This window comes from Macrobrachium nipponense, chromosome 32, assembly GCF_015104395.2.
Source record: "Macrobrachium nipponense isolate FS-2020 chromosome 32, ASM1510439v2, whole genome shotgun sequence".
Classification (NCBI taxonomy): domain Eukaryota; kingdom Metazoa; phylum Arthropoda; class Malacostraca; order Decapoda; family Palaemonidae; genus Macrobrachium; species Macrobrachium nipponense.
The window spans coordinates 32,995,884-33,016,998 of record NC_061094.1 but is presented as its reverse complement, the minus strand read 5'-3'; the positions used below and the strand labels follow the sequence as shown (position 1 = coordinate 33,016,998).

The 21,115-nt window shown below is 33.9% G+C and overlaps 1 protein-coding gene across 1 annotated transcript in view; it reads left to right on the top strand.

Moving 5' to 3' along the window:
• LOC135207329 (importin subunit alpha-4-like) overlaps positions 1–19,333 on the top strand; it is a 67,828-nt gene extending 48,495 nt beyond the window's left edge. The window contains exons 3-11 of the mRNA XM_064239031.1: positions 855–1,059; positions 2,424–2,602; positions 3,105–3,331; positions 3,794–3,919; positions 5,721–5,855; positions 6,031–6,207; positions 7,236–7,398; positions 9,782–9,873; positions 11,216–19,333. Of these exons, the coding sequence (XP_064095101.1) occupies positions 855–1,059; positions 2,424–2,602; positions 3,105–3,331; positions 3,794–3,919; positions 5,721–5,855; positions 6,031–6,207; positions 7,236–7,398; positions 9,782–9,873; positions 11,216–11,308 (1,397 nt within the window). The 3' untranslated portion in view covers positions 11,309–19,333. The remainder of the gene's footprint in view (positions 1–854; positions 1,060–2,423; positions 2,603–3,104; positions 3,332–3,793; positions 3,920–5,720; positions 5,856–6,030; positions 6,208–7,235; positions 7,399–9,781; positions 9,874–11,215) is intronic.
• Positions 19,334–21,115: the final 1,782 nt, after the last annotated feature.

Here is a 21,115-nt window from a genome sequence, read left to right as displayed (position 1 = left end):
GTTATTTAGTACACAAAACTAACTTCCTAAAAAGAATATAGTAAGATATAAAGAGGAAGAAATAAAAATGCAGGAAATAAAGTTTTTTGTTTGGATAGTTTTTATTTCTTTGTATCAGGCACAGTCTGTTTGTAGGTGATGTTCATGAACTACTGTAGTTTAATAATTTTACATATTGAACACTTAGTGTTCCAAAATAAGTACACTGCTCTTATTTTTAAAATTATGCAGTTTTCAACCTAGTGTTAAGTCATTTTAATTAGTTCTTTCCAGATTTCCAGCACAGGAGCTTTTTGAATTATTGTATACATTTTTTCCTATTTACCTTTACAGGTCTTTTATCTGTTCTATGTACTTTCCCGTTGTCTTTCTTAATCATTGTGCCTTGTACCAGTTATTGACCAGATCATAACTTCAAAATTGCATAATTCTTTCAGCCAGGTTCATATATGTAGTATAGTAATTTCCACATGGGTAATATCAGTAGTACGTATTGCTTTTTTTTTCAAGTTCTCTCCTTGGCAACTGTCAAACTTTTTCTCTTTTTAATTGTTACTAGTATTACATACTACTTAATTGTTGCACACTTTACAATGGCTGATGCTGCTTTTTAGATAAAAAGAATCTTGCTACACCATATGTTATGTTCAAAATATACTTATTGTAAAATGTAACAGTTGTATTATGTTGCAGCTGTAGATTATTTTAGTGGCCCACCTCATTTCATGCCTGTAAAAGGAAGTAAATCACTGTGAAATGAGGACCTTATCTTAGTTTCAGTTGAGCCTCATGTTTTCTCTGATATGTATCAGTTTTCATGTGCTTAGCTAAGCTTTCCTGTTTCCACTTTACAGAAGATGAAGATGTAGACAAACAGTTAACAGCTGATAACTTAGCGCTGATTGTGGCTAATGCGGCGAGTGAAGATCGGGCTGTACAGTTAACTGCTGTTCAGGCAGCTCGTAAACTCCTTTCTTCAGACAAAAATCCTCCCATAGATGATTTGATAAATTCCGGAATATTGCCGATTCTTGTCAGGTGTTTAGAAGGTAGTCATGGGTGAGTAGGTGCTGTGGTGACTATTGGAATTCTTTTTCGTCACTTACATGTACATTTCTGTCAATGATTCTCGAATTTAATTGTTAAAACTAGTCCTTTGGATGAATAAGTCTTCTCAGCTTATGCCTTATTGAGAGTAATTGTTTTTAATTAAGAAGCCTTCTCTAGCTGTTTCTATTTTGTGTTCCTTTGTTTATTTATGTTTTTACCTCACATCTTATTGAGTGCAGTCTCTCCAGTTTCCCTTCGGCCCTCCTCCTCTTCGGGGCCATAGCATGTTCATTTCTGTTATCTCTCTTACAACATGTCAGTTATCATCTATCTTCCTCATCAGTTTCCCAAACTATCTTAAGCATGACTCTTGAGTTTTACTTCAGATTTGTAATCATGACTCTTGGGTTTTACTTCAGATGATCATTATTAGATTTATCAAATATAATTCAATGTTACTGATACGTACCATAAAGTAGTTAAGCACACCATTGAGTCACATTTCAATTCCTGCATGACTAGCCTAGTGGATCTTGTCTGGAATGAAAGGTGAAGATAGTATCAAGGTTTAATGAAAGTAGTTTTGCAGCTGGATTGGAAAGAAATTTGATGAAACAAAAGACTTTAATGCTGTGAATTCCCTGGATGTTATCAGAGTATTTGATTCACTTACTGGATGAAGAAATGTTCATCACAACAAACCAGAATGGTGTTGACGATATTATCACTGTACTATTATTCATTGATTCGTAGGAAATAACAGTTAAATTAGGAGATGGAGGACTGGGGATTTGGATTTGGGCAAACAGTTTTCAAATTTATTACCATTACCAGGAACCATCTAAAAATTCTGGAACCATCTAAAAATTCTATTAAGTTCATTTCTGTGCTCTGGTAAATAATTTTAATAATGAAGATATAATGTTATTAGTAATATATTTGTAAAATAAGCAGTATATCGGCAGTAAAAGAAAATGTTAAGACATTTTCTATTAATTCTAAAGGGATGCTGGATATTTCCTTATTTATGTATGGCTTCTTAGTTTTTATGAAAATAGATTTTTGTATAGGAAGATTTTCAAGTGAAAAAGAACATACATGCTTACTGTTGCAGTAATCTCTTGTTGTATGACAGAGGCCTAGTCATGATTCTTACTCTTTAACTGCACATGTTCTTGTCTTCATTATTTTAAAATGGTCATTTTATCATTTAGGCGTTAATCAGGAAGGCATTAGAATTATTAAAGAGGAAAGATGGTCTAGTGGTATGCTGTGTAAACTGCTAGACATTTGACCCTTTAATAACCTCTACAATGTATTGCAGAACTTTATTTGTATAACTAGTCAAACACTAATCTTTTAATATTTTACAGTGGTTCAGAACCTGGCAGTCCGTCGCTTCAATTTGAGGCAGCATGGGCTTTAACAAATATAGCATCTGGCACATCTAGGCAAACACAAGCAGTAGTTCATGCTGGGGCAGTTCCCCTGTTTTTGAAACTATTGCAGTCGTCAAGCCAAAATGTATGTGAGCAGGCTGTTTGGGCCTTAGGTAAGTTGATTAATACTGGGTGCTTGGCTTGTGTTAAATAATATACTCATACACAGGGAGCTAAAGTAGCTTTAGGACTTGTCAGCATATTTGGTCCTTGACTCAACTCTAGACTGGGGACTATTTTCATAAGCACCAAAAGTGAACAAACCTATTCTCTTGTGTTATCCTCTGTTGTAGATCCCAGAGGTAATATTCATTCCATCCTTGATATTGGCCTTAGTAAACCTGTTTTTATTTCCCTTAACTTTTTACAGATTTCAACATTGTTTTGATTTTAAATTTGGAATCTTTCTTTAGTGTAATAGTTGCCAGTGTATGCCAATGCATAGTGCACTCATGCATGCACACAAAATGGTGCCATTACATTTCAGTTGACCTTGGCTGTATTTAATTTAGGAAATGCTTTTAAAGGTGAGATTTCATTTGCAATAAACAGGTTTAATTTTTTTTATAGTATTTGAAATTTTGTTTGTTCTAACACTACTATTATTTTATTCAGGTAACATAATTGGTGATGGACCACAACTGAGGGATTATGTAATTTCTCTGGGTGTTGTCCAACCACTACTTAGCTTCATTACGCCGGATATACCAATAGGATTTTTAAGGAATGTCACGTGGGTCATTGTCAATTTGTGTCGTAACAAGGAACCTCCTCCACCTCAGTCAACAATAAAGGAAATCCTGCCTGCATTAAACATACTAATACATCACCAAGATACAGCTGTAAGTACAGTGTTTCATTGGAAATTTGTACATAAAAGCTAATAAGAAATATGGCACTAATGAAGTAATGTCTGGAGTATTTTCAAATGTTTATAAAGGCAGTTAGTGATGTATGTGAAGGCATTCGTGTTTAATTGGTGAAATGTTACCAACTCCTGTCCATATTTATTATTTGAGGTCTCCATTGTAAGGAAAATGTAATTTTTTTAAAGAACAGGGAAATTTGCAATAGTGGTTACAATGATTTTGATGAGAAAGTCTTGATATAGATTTTATTCAAAATGATAGGAAATACAAAGCTGTTGGGGGTAAAATTAACCAATAATGAGGACATTTTGGTAAATACTCACAAAGTGGTAAGATATTTTGGTTTAGATTACTCTTAAGTTCTACATCTTTAAAAGGTTTTTGAATATTGAGTTGTAAATGGTGGAAATGACTTTCTAATGCTTTACTTTTCAGATACTGGTGGATACTGTGTGGGCATTGAGTTACTTAACAGATGGTGGAAATGCTAACATACAATTAGTTATAGACAGCGGAGTTGTTCCAAAGTTGATACCCTTATTATCCCATAAGGAAGTAAAGGTAAGTGATGTAGTTTACTTTTAGATTACAGTATCATAAGTAATTTTGAAATATCCTCATGATATTTAGTCATGTGTAGGCATTACAATGGTTTAATGCAGAAAGATTAATTATAATGTGTTTTTTCATATGTTATCATTATAGTGAATGTTATATGCCATCAGTGTACTTTCAAAAATTGTGATAATTTAGGAACTATACAGAACATGCTCCTCAAGTCTAGTTCCAGTGATTCAAATGACACTGTGTGTAAGCTTCTGTGCCTCTCCATTGATGATATAGGTTCTAGTCATTTGCAGGTTCCTAAGACGCCGACTATAAGCAAACCATCTGTTAAGTCAGCTACATACGTTGTCAAGGGGGAACACTGACACCAAAAGCTTGGGGTTTATAAATCTGTCCAAATTGTAGTATGATAAATAGTTTGTATTGGCTCATGTGAGTTATTCTATGAGCATATGATAATGTGAATGATGTTGAAGTTAGTCAACTTAAATCAACCCTTTATTACCATAGTATTTGGTTTTGAAATGTACTTTAGGTGTTAATGCAGTTTTATTAAAAGATTCACAAAGAGGCAACTTTCAGATGGTTGAAATTGTAAATTTTATTCCTTACATGGTGGCAGCAAAATAAATTGTCCTTGTTTATTAGAAAGATTCTAACCCTGTTGTCCTTGTTTATTAGGATTGTAACCCGTTAGGCATATCAACCTTATGTCATTTTCCTGTTATGTTATTGTAACTATAGGGTAAATTTTTATCTCCCTTTGCTCAGTTTAAATCTTTTCAGGCATGCTGCAGAGATGGACAGTTTTCTAAAGTCCATACTATTACAGTTTTCATTCTTTATTTTTCCCATGGTTCTGTCTCATAGACACCTGGTCATCAGAATTCTTAATCCTTTTTCTCATCCCCTAAGCAGACTCTCTTCTGTCAGTTACACTCTGCAGTTTAAGCAACTTAGTTCTGTACTCCCCACATGAATTGAGATTGTTTTATACTCAACCTGAATTGAGATTTATGGTCTAGAGATTATATGTTTGGATTGAAATTACTGTTCATTTTTAAGATGACTTTTTATACAAGCCTAGTGCTTATGCAATTTTTCTTCCCTTGCCCCATGTCCTCATTGTTAAAGGTTTAATATGAGTGAAGGTAAAGCCAGATTAACATAATATCATTGGCTGATCAGAGATACAACCACAGATGCTTTCCTGTTGCATATAACTCATATCTCTTCTCCAGATATTTTTGTCTTGGAAATTTGATGATAAATAAAATGGACACTTGGGTTTCTGAGTAAAAGTATTTTTTCTAATCACAAACTTAACATCCCCTTTGGTCATGAAATTCATATCTTCAGACATATTAATAAAAAGTAGTTTTGTTTGCTCTGAATTGGAAAGCTGAATGTAGGCTGTTTGCAGATTTTAGATGTCCATAGATTATGAAGGAGTTTTCTTATTTCCTAATTTTGAGTGTGTGGAAGCAAGAGTCAAGCACTTTTATATTAAATGGAAATAATATCATCTGGATCATTTTAATGCATTTTGTGTTCTTTGTCACATATGTATATAAAAAAAAACTTGAGTTAATATAACTGTTTTTACATCACATATGGATATAAAAGAAGACTTTCCGTAAGTTAACTGTTTTTACAAAAGTGATAGAATATACAACCTTTCATGGCATTAAGTAAAAAGGTTTTAATGTGAGGTGGTGTAAAATATTTTACTGACAAATTGTTATCAGATTGACTTTTGTGAGTTCAGTTGTTATTTCAAAATCCTGTGTTCAAGGTACAAACAGCAGCACTTAGAGCAGTTGGCAACATAGTCACTGGAACTGATGACCAAACTCAAGTAGTTCTAAACTGTGGAGCGCTATTTCACTTTCCAGCCCTCCTTACACACCAAAAAGAGAAAATTAACAAGGTAAAGTTGTGAGTTGTCTGTACACATGAAGCATAATATTATTTTAATGCTAGTTCAGGGCTGTAGAGAAAATCTTCAGTTAAAGAAGTGTCTGCTGTTTCTGAGAATACAAAACTATAATACTGTAAAAAAATTGTGCTGCTTAATACTTTTCTATTGGTTTTTTTTTTTAAAGGAAGCTGTATGGTTCTTGAGTAACATAACAGCTGGTAACAAGCAGCAAGTACAAGCTGTGATTGATGCTGGCCTTATCCCTATGATAATAAGGCAGCTTCAGGAGGGGGAATTCCAAACGCAGAAGGAAGCAGCATGGGCAATTAGTAATCTTACAATATCTGGCAGTAAACAGCAGGTATGATTCTGAATATTGTAATTCCTAGCATGAAACTATTTAATTAAGCCTTTGTTAAAGGTCATACTGTAATACCTTATAATAACACTCCTAGGTATGTATTGGAAAGCCCTTTTTTTTTATTGAATAAAATAGGTAATTTTTCTAACAATTATGTGAAATAAGTTGGTTGATTTCAACAATTGTTAATTAACTTATGAAGTGCAACTAGCAAATTTTAAAGTTGTCAATCAGTATATTTTCATGCTGTCACAGTTTTCATCACTTGTCTTGGCCCCTTCCTTCCCTTACATGAACTGTAGACACATGACCCCCTTTACCTCATCCCTTTTGACCATTTTCTTAGAATGACTTTGTGAGACAAGACCTCCAAAATAAGCATACTGCCCTGACCTGAAAAGAGTATTTATAGAGATGATACTAGTGATGAGAAATAGAGCTATAGTAGATTCACATCACCCGTGCATCTGATGTGTAGGCCAGTCACTTACGACGCTCCTGATTGGCTGTTGTGATTGGCTTATCAACAGCCAATCAGGAGCATCTTAAGGGACTGGTCTAGACATCAGACACACGGGTGATGTGAATCTACTATAGTAACACCCTCATTTCACTTTGATCTCCACTAATTACTAATTATCCATTTGGTACCCATTCAGCCCACAGGTGATACAGTATTTTGTTCATTTGAAGAATATAGTTCTTTCTTTCATAAAAATGTTTTTTTTTTTTTATCGCCAACTTTTTTATCCAGTAGCATGATGATGATGATAATAAAGAGGTGATTAATTGCCTCTTTCCTAAATTGTGACATAGCTGGAATAGAAGTTTGTACGTCATGAGTTTAAGTAATTAATTTAAAAGTCAATTGCTACCTTCTAAATACAAACCACCCTATTTTTCTAGAAGTGCCCTCATCTCAGCCTTTCAACTTGTTAATTTTGTCTTCCAGCAACTAAATTAAGTTTGGTACTTCCAGAGTAGGTGGGGAACATAAAAAAGCCAACTTAAAATTGTGTACTTTTCAGGTATCGTATTTAGTTGGTGAAGGGGTCATTCAACCGTTCTGTAACTTGTTAACATGCAAAGACACACAAGTTATTCAGGTGGTGCTAGATGGAATATCGAATATACTGAGTCGAGCGGGTGATGATGTTGAAATGGTGGCAAATATGATAGAAGAATGTGGAGGTAAGGTTTATTTTCAGTTCTTGTTTTAGAATGTTCTTTACCCCAAACGTATCTCAAACTTCCATATACAGGCGGCCCTCGGTTAGCCAACGCCAAGCGATTTTCGACGCTGAGCGATTTTAAAGCCTACGGCCACCGCACACCTTCTTTCGAAACTCTAGACCAGTCAAAGGCGCCGTAATCCCACAATGGCGCAATAAGTAAGATTATATTTATGCAGTATAGTACTTTAGAATTTACTGTACAGTACTTTTGGGTGTCTAGAGTATGTAAAGATATAGTAAAGTTTATACAGTGTACAGGTAGCTGTAGTGTTCAGGTTACGATCAGTAGTCTTACGATAGTCCGATTTTATGAGAGATCAAATTACAATGGCCTAACTTTATCCATCTTCTAGTTACATAAGTTCAATAACAGCAAAAGAGAATGATGAAAGTATGGTTTTAACGTTATACTCGTTGCGTGAACATTTACAGCCATGAACAACCGAACGAGAAACTACTTTTTTTTTTTTTCTAAGTACAACCAAACTGGATAACATCCGTTTGGCTTGTATTTCAATCATCGTACTAAAGTACAACATTGCCGTAGTTGTTATAAATGGCGTTATATATAGAATAGAACTGAGATATCTTAATGTAATAACTATTCGCTATAGATCAGAGATCGATATAGATTAAAGATCAATCAGGAAATATACTGTTAAATTTAAACCTAGTTATAACTGAAGCCGAGAAAACGGTTCAAGCTGCTAATGACTATTATCGTACATCGGCAACAAGGATAAAACTGCAGTAAACATATGCCATCAAACACAACCGTAGATAAAATTGGGATAAAACCATTTTAATCAAAACTACCGTGCTTGAAAGAACACATTTTACTGTTGGTTTCACACCGATATAAGATAAATAACGAAAAGTTTGTATTACGATGATATAAAGGATTATTGCGAATGGAATCATGTAATTTTTTACGCAATAAACATGCCGCCAATGTAATATGTTAACGAAAAAAAAGTAGTTCACATTCACAACAAGACATGTTCAATAAATATTTCCACCTAAAAACACGCTGTATAAGGAAAAATAACTTTGTCTCATATAAGTCAAGTATCTAGATATTCGTTTATGCTAACTAGAAGCAAGAGCATTCGCTCAGAATTGCGTTATAGTGAAGCAAACTTGTATTCATCAGCTGATTTCAAACCACAACATTGGGCGCTCCGTGGAATACGGGCTTAAATTTGCCGTAGTATTTTAAAATACAATAATATGAGAATACATACCATATTCTTGGATACAGTGAAATAATGTATAACTTTTTAAAGGATTTATGGAAGAGATGCATAATTAATAAAATAACACAAAGCATTTTTCGGAACTGGCGGACAAGAACGAACATGAAAAAACATCCCCTGACAACGTGGAGCGTAGTTACAAAGGCTGCCTTAATTTGTATCTTATTTCTGTACAAAAATGAAAATACCTTTACGTAATATATTTTCATACACATTTTAAGCATAAAAGCATAAACATTTAAAAAATCGACACATCGATTGCTAAATTTGCACTCTTTTTAACTCTATATTTTCGGAAGAGCGGCAGACGGCGGCATACAAGAACGAACTTGAAAAAACATCGTAGTCGATAACTTGAAGGGCAGTTTCAAAAGCTGCCTTTTTATCATATTTCTGCACAGAAATAAAAATACCCTGTTCGTAATACATTTTCTTACACATTTTAAACATAAAAGCCTAAACATTTATAAAATCGACACATCGATTGCTAATTTGCACTTTTTTAAATCGATGTTTTCTTAAGAAAGGCAGTTTCAAAAGCTGCCTTTGTATCATATTTCTGTGCAGAAATAAAAATGCCTTTCACGTAATACATTTTCATACACATTTTAAACAAAAGCATGAACATTTATAAATCAACACATCCTTAGCTAAATTTGCACTTATGTAATTCGATATTTTCGGCATAGAACAGCGTCAGAGCCATATATTTTACCCTAATACCTACGTAATAACTCTCCATAAAATTTGTTAATATAATTTGCATAACCTTTATGGTCTGAACGGCATTTCTACAAATGTATGAACTTGTTAGACAACGGCGCTAGCGGCGCTGTTAACTGAAAATTGTGTCGTAAAGATACCTTTAAAATGCCTTATTTTTTTAATTAATATTTTTGACAACCGCCGTAAAACCAATTTGCCGTTGAGTGATTGCGCCGTTAACCGCGGGCCGCCTGTATTGAAAACTAAGGTAATACAAGAAATTCAGTGTCCATCTTTATTTGCCATGACCAGTGAAAATATACCTTTCATAAGTTTTAATTATTTTATTTTAGCAAATGTCAATTTTTGTATTTTCAGGTTTGGACAAGATAGAATTTTTACAAAATCATGAAAATGTTGAAATCTACAAGTTAGCGTACAGCATAATTGAAAGATACTTTTCAGAAGATGTAAGTAGACTTCAATATGTTTTCTTTAACCAGGTTATAATTCAGACCACTTTGTCATTTTGCTCTGTGGCAGGTAAATTTTCTTAACGGTAGTCAAACTAAACTAATTTTCCAGCATGTGGTAGTGAAATACTGATAAAGACAAATTGTTTTCAATAGAAGTCTAAATTTTTTTTCAAATTCCATAAGTAATTTTTTTCAGGGTTTTAATTAGTTTTGTTTCTCAGGGTACTCCTGGGATTACCACCTTAAGTGAGCCTTGTGCGGTTCTTTGTGGGCAGTACATACTTGGTTTCTTTGCAAATTCCCCCTCTGCCACCGTTTCCTTGTTTACATGCATTTATTTTTCATATACTACTGTAACTTTGTCCCCAACTTGAAAACGAATCTTTTAGGCCAGGTTTATGTCTTGAGATAATTTCATTAGATCTGCATGTTCAGTTCAGTGCTTGTTATTAACAGAGTATGTAGAATACCTTCTCAGTTTATTAATTTTGTCGGAGTCATTTGGTTGTGCATGTTGGAAAATAAGGGTTTGTCCATGCCAGTGCAAACTCATTTATCAAAGCACCTATTATCATTCAGAAATTTCAGCTGTTAATTACAAACTTGCCAAAGACAGTTTCGAAATGATGCCTCATTTTGTCAAGATACCTAATATTTCAGTTTTTAGTAAGGCTCTACTCATCCTTAACAGCCACATAACACTCATCAAATTACAGTTCTTTCAGTCTTCCTGTGAGAGGGGTTTTAAATGCACATCTGTAGATGATCGATTCATTTATTTTAGCTGGTATTTCTTTGGCTCCATCACACTAATTGTCAAACTTTTTTAGCCTCTCTCTCTCTCTCTCTCTCTCTCTCTCTCTCTCTCTCTCGCTCTCGCTCTCTCCTCTCTCTCTCTCTCTCTCTCTCTCTCTCTCTATCTCTCCTCTCTCTCTCTCTCTCTCTCAGTTGTAAACTTTAGTTTAAGAACAAAACTTTTCGAGCCTAAAAGTGGCCAAGTGGTACTGTATAGTGAAACTGTTGTTAAATAGCAGCACTTTGATTATATTTTGTCTCTAGGGTTTTTCATTTCAATTACTTACTATGCATATTTATTGGAATTAATGAGTTTTTAAAATTAAAAGATAATTATTGGGGCAGAATCACTGAACATTCCAAGTTTTGAGCTTTGTCAAGGGTTTCACACAAGTTTGAAGAAATTCAACAACTATGGTGATTTTCAGTGTAGGGTTGATGAAGTAACATTTCACTCTTAATATTATTAGTAATGATATTGGTTATGATCATCATCATCATCATCATGTGATTTGGACTGCATAACATCTTTCCTTTGCAGGATGCAGAAGATCCAAACCTGGTTCCAGAAGCAACAGAGACTGAGTACGCTTTTGACAATAATAGTACTAGTGAGGGTGGTTTTCGTTTCTAGTGACTCTTGGTATTTAGGCATATTATTATTATGTGATTGAATCAATAAGTGATTATGCATTGGGTATTGCAACAATATGATATACTGCTGAAGAGGGGTACATTGTTATTGCTTGAATGCCCTGTCACATAATAACTCATTTATTCACAATGGTTTAAAGTTGTTATCAATATTTTACTGTTGATAAAATGTTTTTTAAGTCCTTGTCTTTTTTAAGAAAATTGACCGAAGTGTTGATCCATTGAGTTTTCATACGAAGGCATTGGAGTGACATTTATAGGAATCACACATCATATGGCAAGATGTGAAAGCAGGTAAAGTTTTCAACATGAGTACTTCTATAAGAAAATTCATGAAGAATTTTCCCCCTATTCTCCTTAAATAGAAGTGTTACTGCATCTTACAGTGGCATCAATGAACTTTAAAATGGTGAATGCTTGAAGATCAAAAAATGCAAGTTAAATACAGGGTCTTCATGTTTGAGTGTAGGACCTTCACCAACGATCAAAAGCTTGATACAACTGTAATGTAATGTGGATAAAGAAGATCTGAAATATAGGAGGTCTTTCATCATCATTTCCAAAGAGGGTATTAATGAAAAGTTGAATGTGTGTGCATTGCAGCAATTTTTAACAAAGGCAGTCCAGTACAGTCAGAATGTAATGGCTCACATAAATTTGGTTTGATGTTGTTGACCTAAAGTGGAGATGTTATATTTAACAGGTAATTATGTTGAAATAGGCGGACGAAATCTTCTACTGTCGTAAAAACAGGAAAGAAATAATTCCATAAAAGACCACCAGAAGCACAGTATTGATGGTCTAGTCGAACATTTATCTTAATAGAATGGTGGTAGCTATGAAGACTGGAGGCTAGTTGGGTGCAAGTGCTTTGAAGCAGGTTTGTGTCACTAGACAATAAACCTTACAAGAAAAAAGAAGTTCTTGTGGATTCCAGCTTAGATTTATTTGCGTTTTTCAAATATGTTGGACATGTTGCAGTTACCCGTTCATGCTCACAGCAAGGTAAGAGTGTTTTACAGTTTTAATGCTTTTTATTTCCTGAAAATGACTGGGATATCTTCTGTAATTGTAAATGTGAGATGCAGTAGTTTACTACACAGATGGGGAGTGTCGTGAAAATTAAACACAATTCATTGGTATACACTTTATTTTTGTGGCAAAAGTGATTGCTTCCTTGTGTGAATTGCAAGGAACTGGAATAGAAGGTGGTTTGTATTCTTGATGGAAAAGCCTTATTGATATCTCTTCGGTTTGTTCTTTGTTGGTATTAATTCTTTTCCAAGAATGCTATATTTTAACTTCCCACATTATTATTGTTGATGTTACATATTGTAAATTACCATAGTCTGTATTATTGTTACAAAGATAATACTGGACATTCTCACATTATTTTAGATTTGTGTGGGTGGTGTAGCTCCGTTTTTTTCCATAAGGAATTCATAATTGATTTATTGATTTTTCACTTTACCAACAGGAAGAGCAAATTATTTTGTTTATGGAGATGATAGTGGCACAAAATTTTGCTTATTGCTTGAAACACTAGTGTCAAACTTCTACTTTCACTTTATCAATTATTTTACTTTATATTTTTTTTATGTATAGATAGTGTATATTCCATCATTTAATATATAATATTTAAGTTTAAATACTACTTCCAGTGTTATTTTTGAAGTAGAAGTTGGGCTATGTTTTGAAGCATCTTTGTGTTCACTGCAACATGTATCCTTTTGCTGAGCTAAAGCACAGCTGAGAAGAAATTGTATTTGCAAATTGTTTCAGTTAACTTTCTAATACTGTATTTTTATTCATGATTTCAGCTGTTCTTTATGTATATCATTAGTACGACTTACAATAATATCTTTTTGGAATATGTTTTCTTCCATTTCTTCAGCTGTCATGTACAGTTGTACCCATGTTGTAAGTAGGAGAAAGGCGTCTGACACTGCAGACTAATTTATTAGGGCTAATTTTAGGTATCAAAATAGTTGCAATACAAATTAATTGGGAATTGTGTAAACTCCTCAGGAAGTACTTTATTTATATGATCGTTGTATATGACCATGTATGTATATGTAGTCCATTATTCTCAACAAAAGACAGCCTTCTCCTACATGCTGCGTTAAATCTATTATATATACTATAAATATATATGTTCCTTGGTAACACTGGGCACTTCTGGCATAAGAGAAATCATGTTCATATTGATCCTAAGAGTTGACTGAATTGAAAAGTTTTTTGAAAATTTTATGTGGAATTCAAGCTGTGTATTAATTATAACAAATTTGGAAAAGGTCATTTCTTTTGTTACTTCCTGATATTGTTTTCTTCTTTTCTCTTAGAGAATTAAGGTTTCAAAGATGAAATTAATTGTTACTCATGATTGTCACTTATGATTCATGATGGCCATAGAGAATACTTTTATGGTAACCAGGACCTGTAATAAATTAAAGGAAATTTATGTAAAAAGGTTTTTAGTATGAAGGTTCTTTACTTTTTCTCTTCACTCTAACTTTAATTTATTCTACTGCTTCATGTTTTAGGTAAACATTGTAGAAAATTATTAATTTCAATGGCTGCAGGCCAGCTTTGAAAGGAGTTGAGTGCATAAGTCGTCCTTAGCTAGGGATGATATATTGGTGTTATAAACATGTAACTGCTCTACAAACTGCCTTATAAGAAACTCCTGTCATACTGTTATCACAATTGCATACTGGTTAGTCATGTTCAGTTAGGTAGCTTATATCAGTGGCCTGGTAATTTACATGCTTTGCTTCTCATTCCCTGATGTAGTTTTTCAGTGTGCAGGCGGGAAACTGGTGTCCTTGTTTGCTTAAATATTAATCTCCAGTACCTTACCTTTTCATGATTCCAGGGTTAGCAGGCCTGTGTTGCATTCCTTGTTAAGTCTGTTCTGTTGCTCTTCTTCAAGGTTTTTTCTGAAATGAAGAGGAATTGAGAACCAAACCGAACACACACTGGAGCAAACTACTATATTATTTGTATTTGAAGCCAGTACTTTCCAGTATTCAAATGTAAATCATTCATGGGAAGTAGTAGTCCCCTAAGTTCAGAAAGTAGTCATATTAAATAGGACTGGACAGTCGTCTTTAGCAAAGTTCTGTGTTCACAGGCCCTCTTCCAGAGAAGGAATCTTATTGATGATCAATAGGACAACCATTGACACCAAATCTCACGCTGTGATACCAGCCTTGGACTCTGTTAAAAGGTTAACCCTGTGGGATTGTTACTGTGCAGAAGTGTGGATGACAAGCTAGAAAGTTTTCAGAAACTTTGTCGAACACTTCCTTATTATGCTTCTCCATTCCAATTCTGAGTCTTGCTTTTAAGCTTAGACTAAATTTTGGCCTTGTGAAATACATTGCTGGTATCATTGCGTTTTAGTCATAAACATGTAAGACATAAGCTGAAAAGAAATCACAGTTGCTCTCCATTTTTGCTGTATAAACAAATGTTCTTCACTTTGTTTTCAATTTTTCAAAGTGGAGAACCAATTTTTTCTATTGACGGAAGTGCCATTGTTTGTCCTTGGGTTCTATCCTACCCTCCTCTCCTGCCTTGAGCCAAGAAAAGGTTGGAAATGCTCATATCGCACCCCATGGCTGTGTCTTATATTAATATATATATGATGAAGCTTGTATTGCTAAAAATGTCATAGTTATTGAATGTTTAAGAAGCTATTTACCCTAATTCTTAATTTTAGGTTGTAAAAGCATGCTAAATATATTTCAGGGCTTTCCAGCGTCTCAACCTTTTCTTTGTGTTAGAAATATTTTTTATCAAGAGGTATTACCAAATGTCTAAATTGTAGGGTAAAACATTTTGTATAAATACTACACTTATGTCCAAAGACCACAGATAATGAAGATGAAGAAATGCTGTTTAATCAGTGATAGCTCAAGTATTCCAGTGGTACATTGTCGCTGAGTGGCAGTACCTCTTTGTGTTTTAATGTGTCCTAGAATGATTTATAGTAAGGGTATCAAGACTCAGATCTCAAAAGGAAGCAGAAAGAATCAGATATACAGTACTTTGATTTTTTATATATCTATGTATAGATATAAGGTACATTACATGGTTTCTTACAAGATTTTTCTTACAGTGGTGGGAAGATCATAGATGGATCTCCGGATACACTGTATATTCTCACAAAACTATGAATTCTTAGTGAAGTCAATGTTGAGATTTGATGCTAGGACCCCCCTCGTCAGCCTTACGTGAAGATTCTCATCCACTGTTAAAAAAAGTTGGAATATCACCATAAAGTTTGTTAGTTGTAAGTAAAGTCACATTGGCTACCTTAGAAAGGAAATTAACTTTGCTAATAAGGATTGGCATTGTATCAATTATTTTAGGACATGAAAGCCTTAGTGTCAGTAAGACATTTGGTGTTCAAGGGCAGTTCTGGGAAATCATTAGTGTTTAGAGGCCTTGAAGAAAAGTAAGAATATTGGCTCTCATGTGTTTCACATTTATGTGACCATTATTCAAGAAAATTTCCTGTATACTTTTTAATAATGGTTACTTTTTATTGCTTTATCTTAAGAACACCATTGTGTCATATGCTTTTATTTAGGGTAGCTCATAGATGACTTTCTGCAGGTGCAGTAAGTCAAGTGTCAGATTATTTTGTTGTACTTGAAAAAATAAGTGAGGACAAACAGGCATTTAATTGTTAGCTTTACTGTCCAGTCACAGTATAAGCTGAACATGAGATAGAGTTGGAAACAAGTTATCCAAATAGCAGATGATCAAGCACCAGTTTTCTAATGTAATATAGTACAGTAGCCACATTTTGTTGTGTAGAAAATCTGTGAATTACATAGGACCAGTTATTAATTTTGTACAAAACATTGTTGCAATTAGGTAAGGTATAAAATCAAATACGTAGTGCTGGGTATTCTAAACTTGACCTGCCCAGTGGAAGGTACAGTTGAAGTTTGGCAGTTTTATACAACTAAATAATTGCTGTCATATATTTGAAATAGTTTTATTACACTTCAAAAGCAGCAATTTATGCCTATAACAAGTTGACTGAAAAGAATAGCCATATAACTGATAAGTAATAAACATCAAACAAAATTTTTTACATGGTAGTCATCAAAATAAGGTTTTCTGAGAAAAAATAGATTCATGAAAGTGACTATACCAGATTACTGTAGTCGTCTAGTTTTGTAGGTATTATTTAAAAATTTTTGTTTTGAAGTTGACTTTTTTTCCATTATGTTCAGAGACACATTGAACAATAAAAAGTATCTTGCTTGAAAGAGGGACATTGGAAGTAAGAGAAGATGCTATATTAAATTACAAATGGAGATAACTAATGATAAAATTAAATTTACCCCTGGGATTGAGATGGTCAAGGTCTTCAACATTACTATTATTTGGTGACCACCCCCTTTATGGACAACTAAATGTGGAACATATGCTCTTGTTACAAAGCAATATTTAATTGAAGGAAAGGAATCTTTATTCAAATAATCTAGTAACTACATCAGAACCCTGTTCAGTTTTTGGATGTGAATCTGCTCTATTTACTGTACTATATAAAAACTGAATGACTGGTACTTGACATATTTCAATTTGCAATCTGTTCAAAACTAAGTTTTGTAAAAGAAAAAAATATCCATGTTACTCAGACTAATAGTAATGCAGTGTGGTTGTGAGTGTAGGATGCGAATGGGAATAATGGAAGGACCATATTGCATGGGTGGCCCAAAAGTCTTGGGGTAATACATTTCTTGGAGGATTTACTTTTGTGAGTGATACTGCAACATTGCATGATGTGTGAGCAGCTAATAGCTTGGGAATGAGATATGGTTAATTATATCCTAACTTACTATTTCATGGTATGAATGTATTTAAAGTGTGGATGTTTTTTTTTTTAATAACCTGTAAGGTTGTGTTACTAAGGTAATGCACTCTCAGATGTAGGTACTGGGTTCCTGTGTTGACACCCTAATCTCACATTCAAGTTACATATGTTAGGTATAATACCACACAGAGCTGAGGGTGTATTTTTTTTTGCTGCTGTGGGGATACAAGAGAAGGCTCTTCAAATGTGAAATACGAGGTAGTATGTTATTAACTTTTTTGCTGTAGCTATGCGGATAGTAGGTATTTTGAATGAAGTTTGAATACTGTGTACCAGGGAAAAATTGCTATCATTTCCTGGAAGTACAAACTTTAAACACTGTGCATAAGGGGATGATGACGATTCAAGTGTGTTAAGAAAAAATTATTGCATGTGAGAAATGTACAAAAGATCTTTGAAATTTTCGAGTGCAAGAAAAAGACTAAAGAGGTATAAGGTCTGTTAGTTTTTGTAGATTACAATTTTTATAGAAATGCAAGAAATAAAAGCTATACAGTGTAAGAGTCAATTAGTGATTCATGCTTTTTGTGTTTTATATGGAAAGCTCCTCAGAATATGTGCTATTAGTACTTTATATCACAAACCTTTGAAGTTTCATATATTAGTTCAAGTACAGTAATCTATTATATATTTCTTGCCACACTACTGGTGTTTTGTCCATGCATTAAAGGGGTAACCATTATTAATTTGATTAGTGCAATAATACCTAAAATAACACAAAATTATTTGTATTAAGGTTTAAAAGGCCTGCAAACATTATGTCTTTCCCAAGAACTTGCATTATTTCGCTGAGTTTCTTGCTGTGCACTCACACATACACACATTTGTGGGGATGTCTTTTTAAGGGTTTTGCAAGAACATTAGACTTAACAATAATGATATTTTGCAGTCACGTGTCCAAGGGCCAAGTTGCCACTTGTTTTTTTCTCTCTCTTGGTGCTTCAGGATTTCAGGCTAAGCTTGGTATTTAACCTCACTGGGGAAGTACAACAAAATGATATACATATAAATATATATATATTTACTGGGATAGGGTACTGGTGTATTTTGGAAAAGGCCCTGTACACAATCCAGTGGATTTATAGTCTGTCACAAAGGACTATAATGACTACTTTGACTCCAAGCTGTGATTCAATAAGCATATAATGAGCTTTACCTGCCTTGTTTAGCCTGTTCATGTGCCTCAGATAAAATATATGTATAATAATAAACTTGTGTTCTTGTAGACCATTACATTACATATTCAAGTGGAGGCTGTTGAAGATAATAATAGTAGTGTATTTGAAAGCAGTCAACACTAGGGTTGTAATGTTCACTGAGTATGTGGTCTCTCTCCCTACAATGGGCAGATTCTTTACAACTGAAGACGGTGGGCGTGTAGGAAATTTTTTATCTGTTGTCTTCAAGAGATAGGAAATGGTAACTTTTCCATTTATTTTAGATACCAATGGTTACTTGGGGTAGACTGCGTTCAAAATGAAAAAAAACTCCCCGCCTTTGTTAAAGCGAGAGACCATGTAAGTCAAGACTCCCCCACACTGGGCCTAATTTGGCCATGATATTAGAGAATTAGATGGGACATGACCAGTGCATCAGCTGACAGACTTACAAAACTGCTTTTTTATGTTTGACAAAAAAAAAATGTGTTTATTGAATACTTTTATAGAAATATTTTTTGTGGATCTGTAAAATAGTTTAAGAATTTTCTGAATGTGATTCAATATTTTTTTAAGAATAGGAAGAACTATAGGTCATTTAAAGTATTTTATATTTTATATTATTCCTGGTATCCTTGGTGTTAAGGGATCTAATGCATGAGAAAGGACGTCTTTTTTTAAAATTTTATTTTGCTCTTATGCATTAGATTGAAATCAGCTGATTCACCAAAGACATGTCGCACGTGATTCTGTTAAAAAGCTCTCTGAGAGTAAGTAAATGGAAGGCAATTGTGATGTCAAAATGAAAAAGTAAAACCATATATCTCAGAGGGCTTCCTGCCAGTGCGGAATATCATCGTTTGCTCCCCACTTCTCTCCTTAGGGTGAATGTATTATATGAGCATACATTGGCGTATTATCAGCCAGTTAAATGAAGGAGATAAATTTTAAAGTGTGTTTGTTTTTCCTTTAGAGAAGACTCAAGACGCAAAATTTTATATAGACATTTATGTTGAATGTAGACAAATCCCTGACTTGTCACCTTGTTACAGTTGGTCAATCAGATTTATGAGAAATAAACAGTAAAAAGAATATTAAAAGATTTATGTAATTGTAATTCAGTACAAGTTACAATACATAATCAGTATGAAATGTATAAAGTGGTGCAAAGGTGATAAAGGATGCTGCGCAAATGGCACTATAATACCTAGAATTGTTAGGGACGTAATTTAAGTCACAGAGGGGAAAAGATAGGTTTTGGTTGATGTGAAGGTACAAAGTCTCTCTCTTGATTGGTTGGTGTTATTTGGTTAGAGCAAGCTGGCCTTAAGCCAGCACGGGCCAGTACACAAAGATGCTCTGCAAGGGTGGTAGAGTTGAACGTAATAAGAGGCCTGGTATGGGCATCTATTTTTTTTTTTTTTTTTTTTGTCAAGTATTTTGTGATCAATATTAACTGAAAATAGGAAATGCCAATTTTTAAAAAGAACCGGAGTATTTTTTTTACACAAACTTGTAAGACACCCAAGCAGTACTCATGGATGCTGCTAAATTTGTGTCCATATACTGATAGGCCAATGTTCAATAGAATATAGTCTATTTGTAGATGTGTGTGTATATATATATATATATATATATATATATATATATATATATATCTATATATATATATATATATATATATATATATATATATATATATATATGACTGGTAAAAATGTTCTGTAACAACAGAATTCCATCTAATAAAAGGAGCCCATAAAACACCAAAATGTAGAGAGAAAAGTACTATATTTCAGAGACTGCTGTCTCTCTCTTCAGGTATATGAATGAGAAAAGTTTACAGAAAAGGTGGTATTTATACCAAGAGATCCGTCCACAAGTAAGCCAATTTAGGTCACCCCCGCTGATAATCTTCCTTTAATCTTCTTAAGCGTTGGTTGAATGAACACTTCGTCGACAACATCTGAGATCCACCCGCCTTTTGAGATGTTCATTACCTGCTTCTCTTTTATTAAGGCCGATTCCATCATTTGACTCTTGTACCAGCAGTTGCTGCTATAAATCACACGTGACAAATTCCAGTTTATTCTATGGTTATGTTCATTTATATGGTTGAAAATAGTCGAGTTCTGTTGTCCATACCTAACTGACCGTTTGTGTTGTATTAATCTCTGGGGAAGTGATTTACCTGTAAATCCGATGTAAGATTGGTCACAGTCCTGGCATGGGATCTCATAGACCCCAGAGTCTTTGGGAGATGTCTTTTGTTGGACGTTAATCAAGGATTTGGCTAAGGTATTTGGGTAGGTAATAGCGTGACTCATTCCAACAGACTTTTACGCAAGTTAAATAACCTAATAGATAATAGCGCATGGAATAATCTTGAACAACAAGACAAAGTTTTAAACTTATCCACACCCCCCTTACTGTAAATCAACATTTAGTTTTAAATTTAGGCTTATCCTTTGCCCTTATGCCAGACCGCAAAAACAACCTAGACTTCATAGTGGCTTTTGATAAATTCATATCTGAAAAAAACTACAGCCCTGAAGAGATATGTTTAAAAGGAGTGTTACTAAATGCTTTAACTGACCTTCATAAGAAATATCCTGTTCCCCGCAGATTCATGATAGCCATCCACTCGCTAAAAAAGTTAGATGTTATAATAAGTAGATCCGACAAAGACGGCAAAATTGTAATAATGGACAAAGACTTCTACCTCGACAAAATC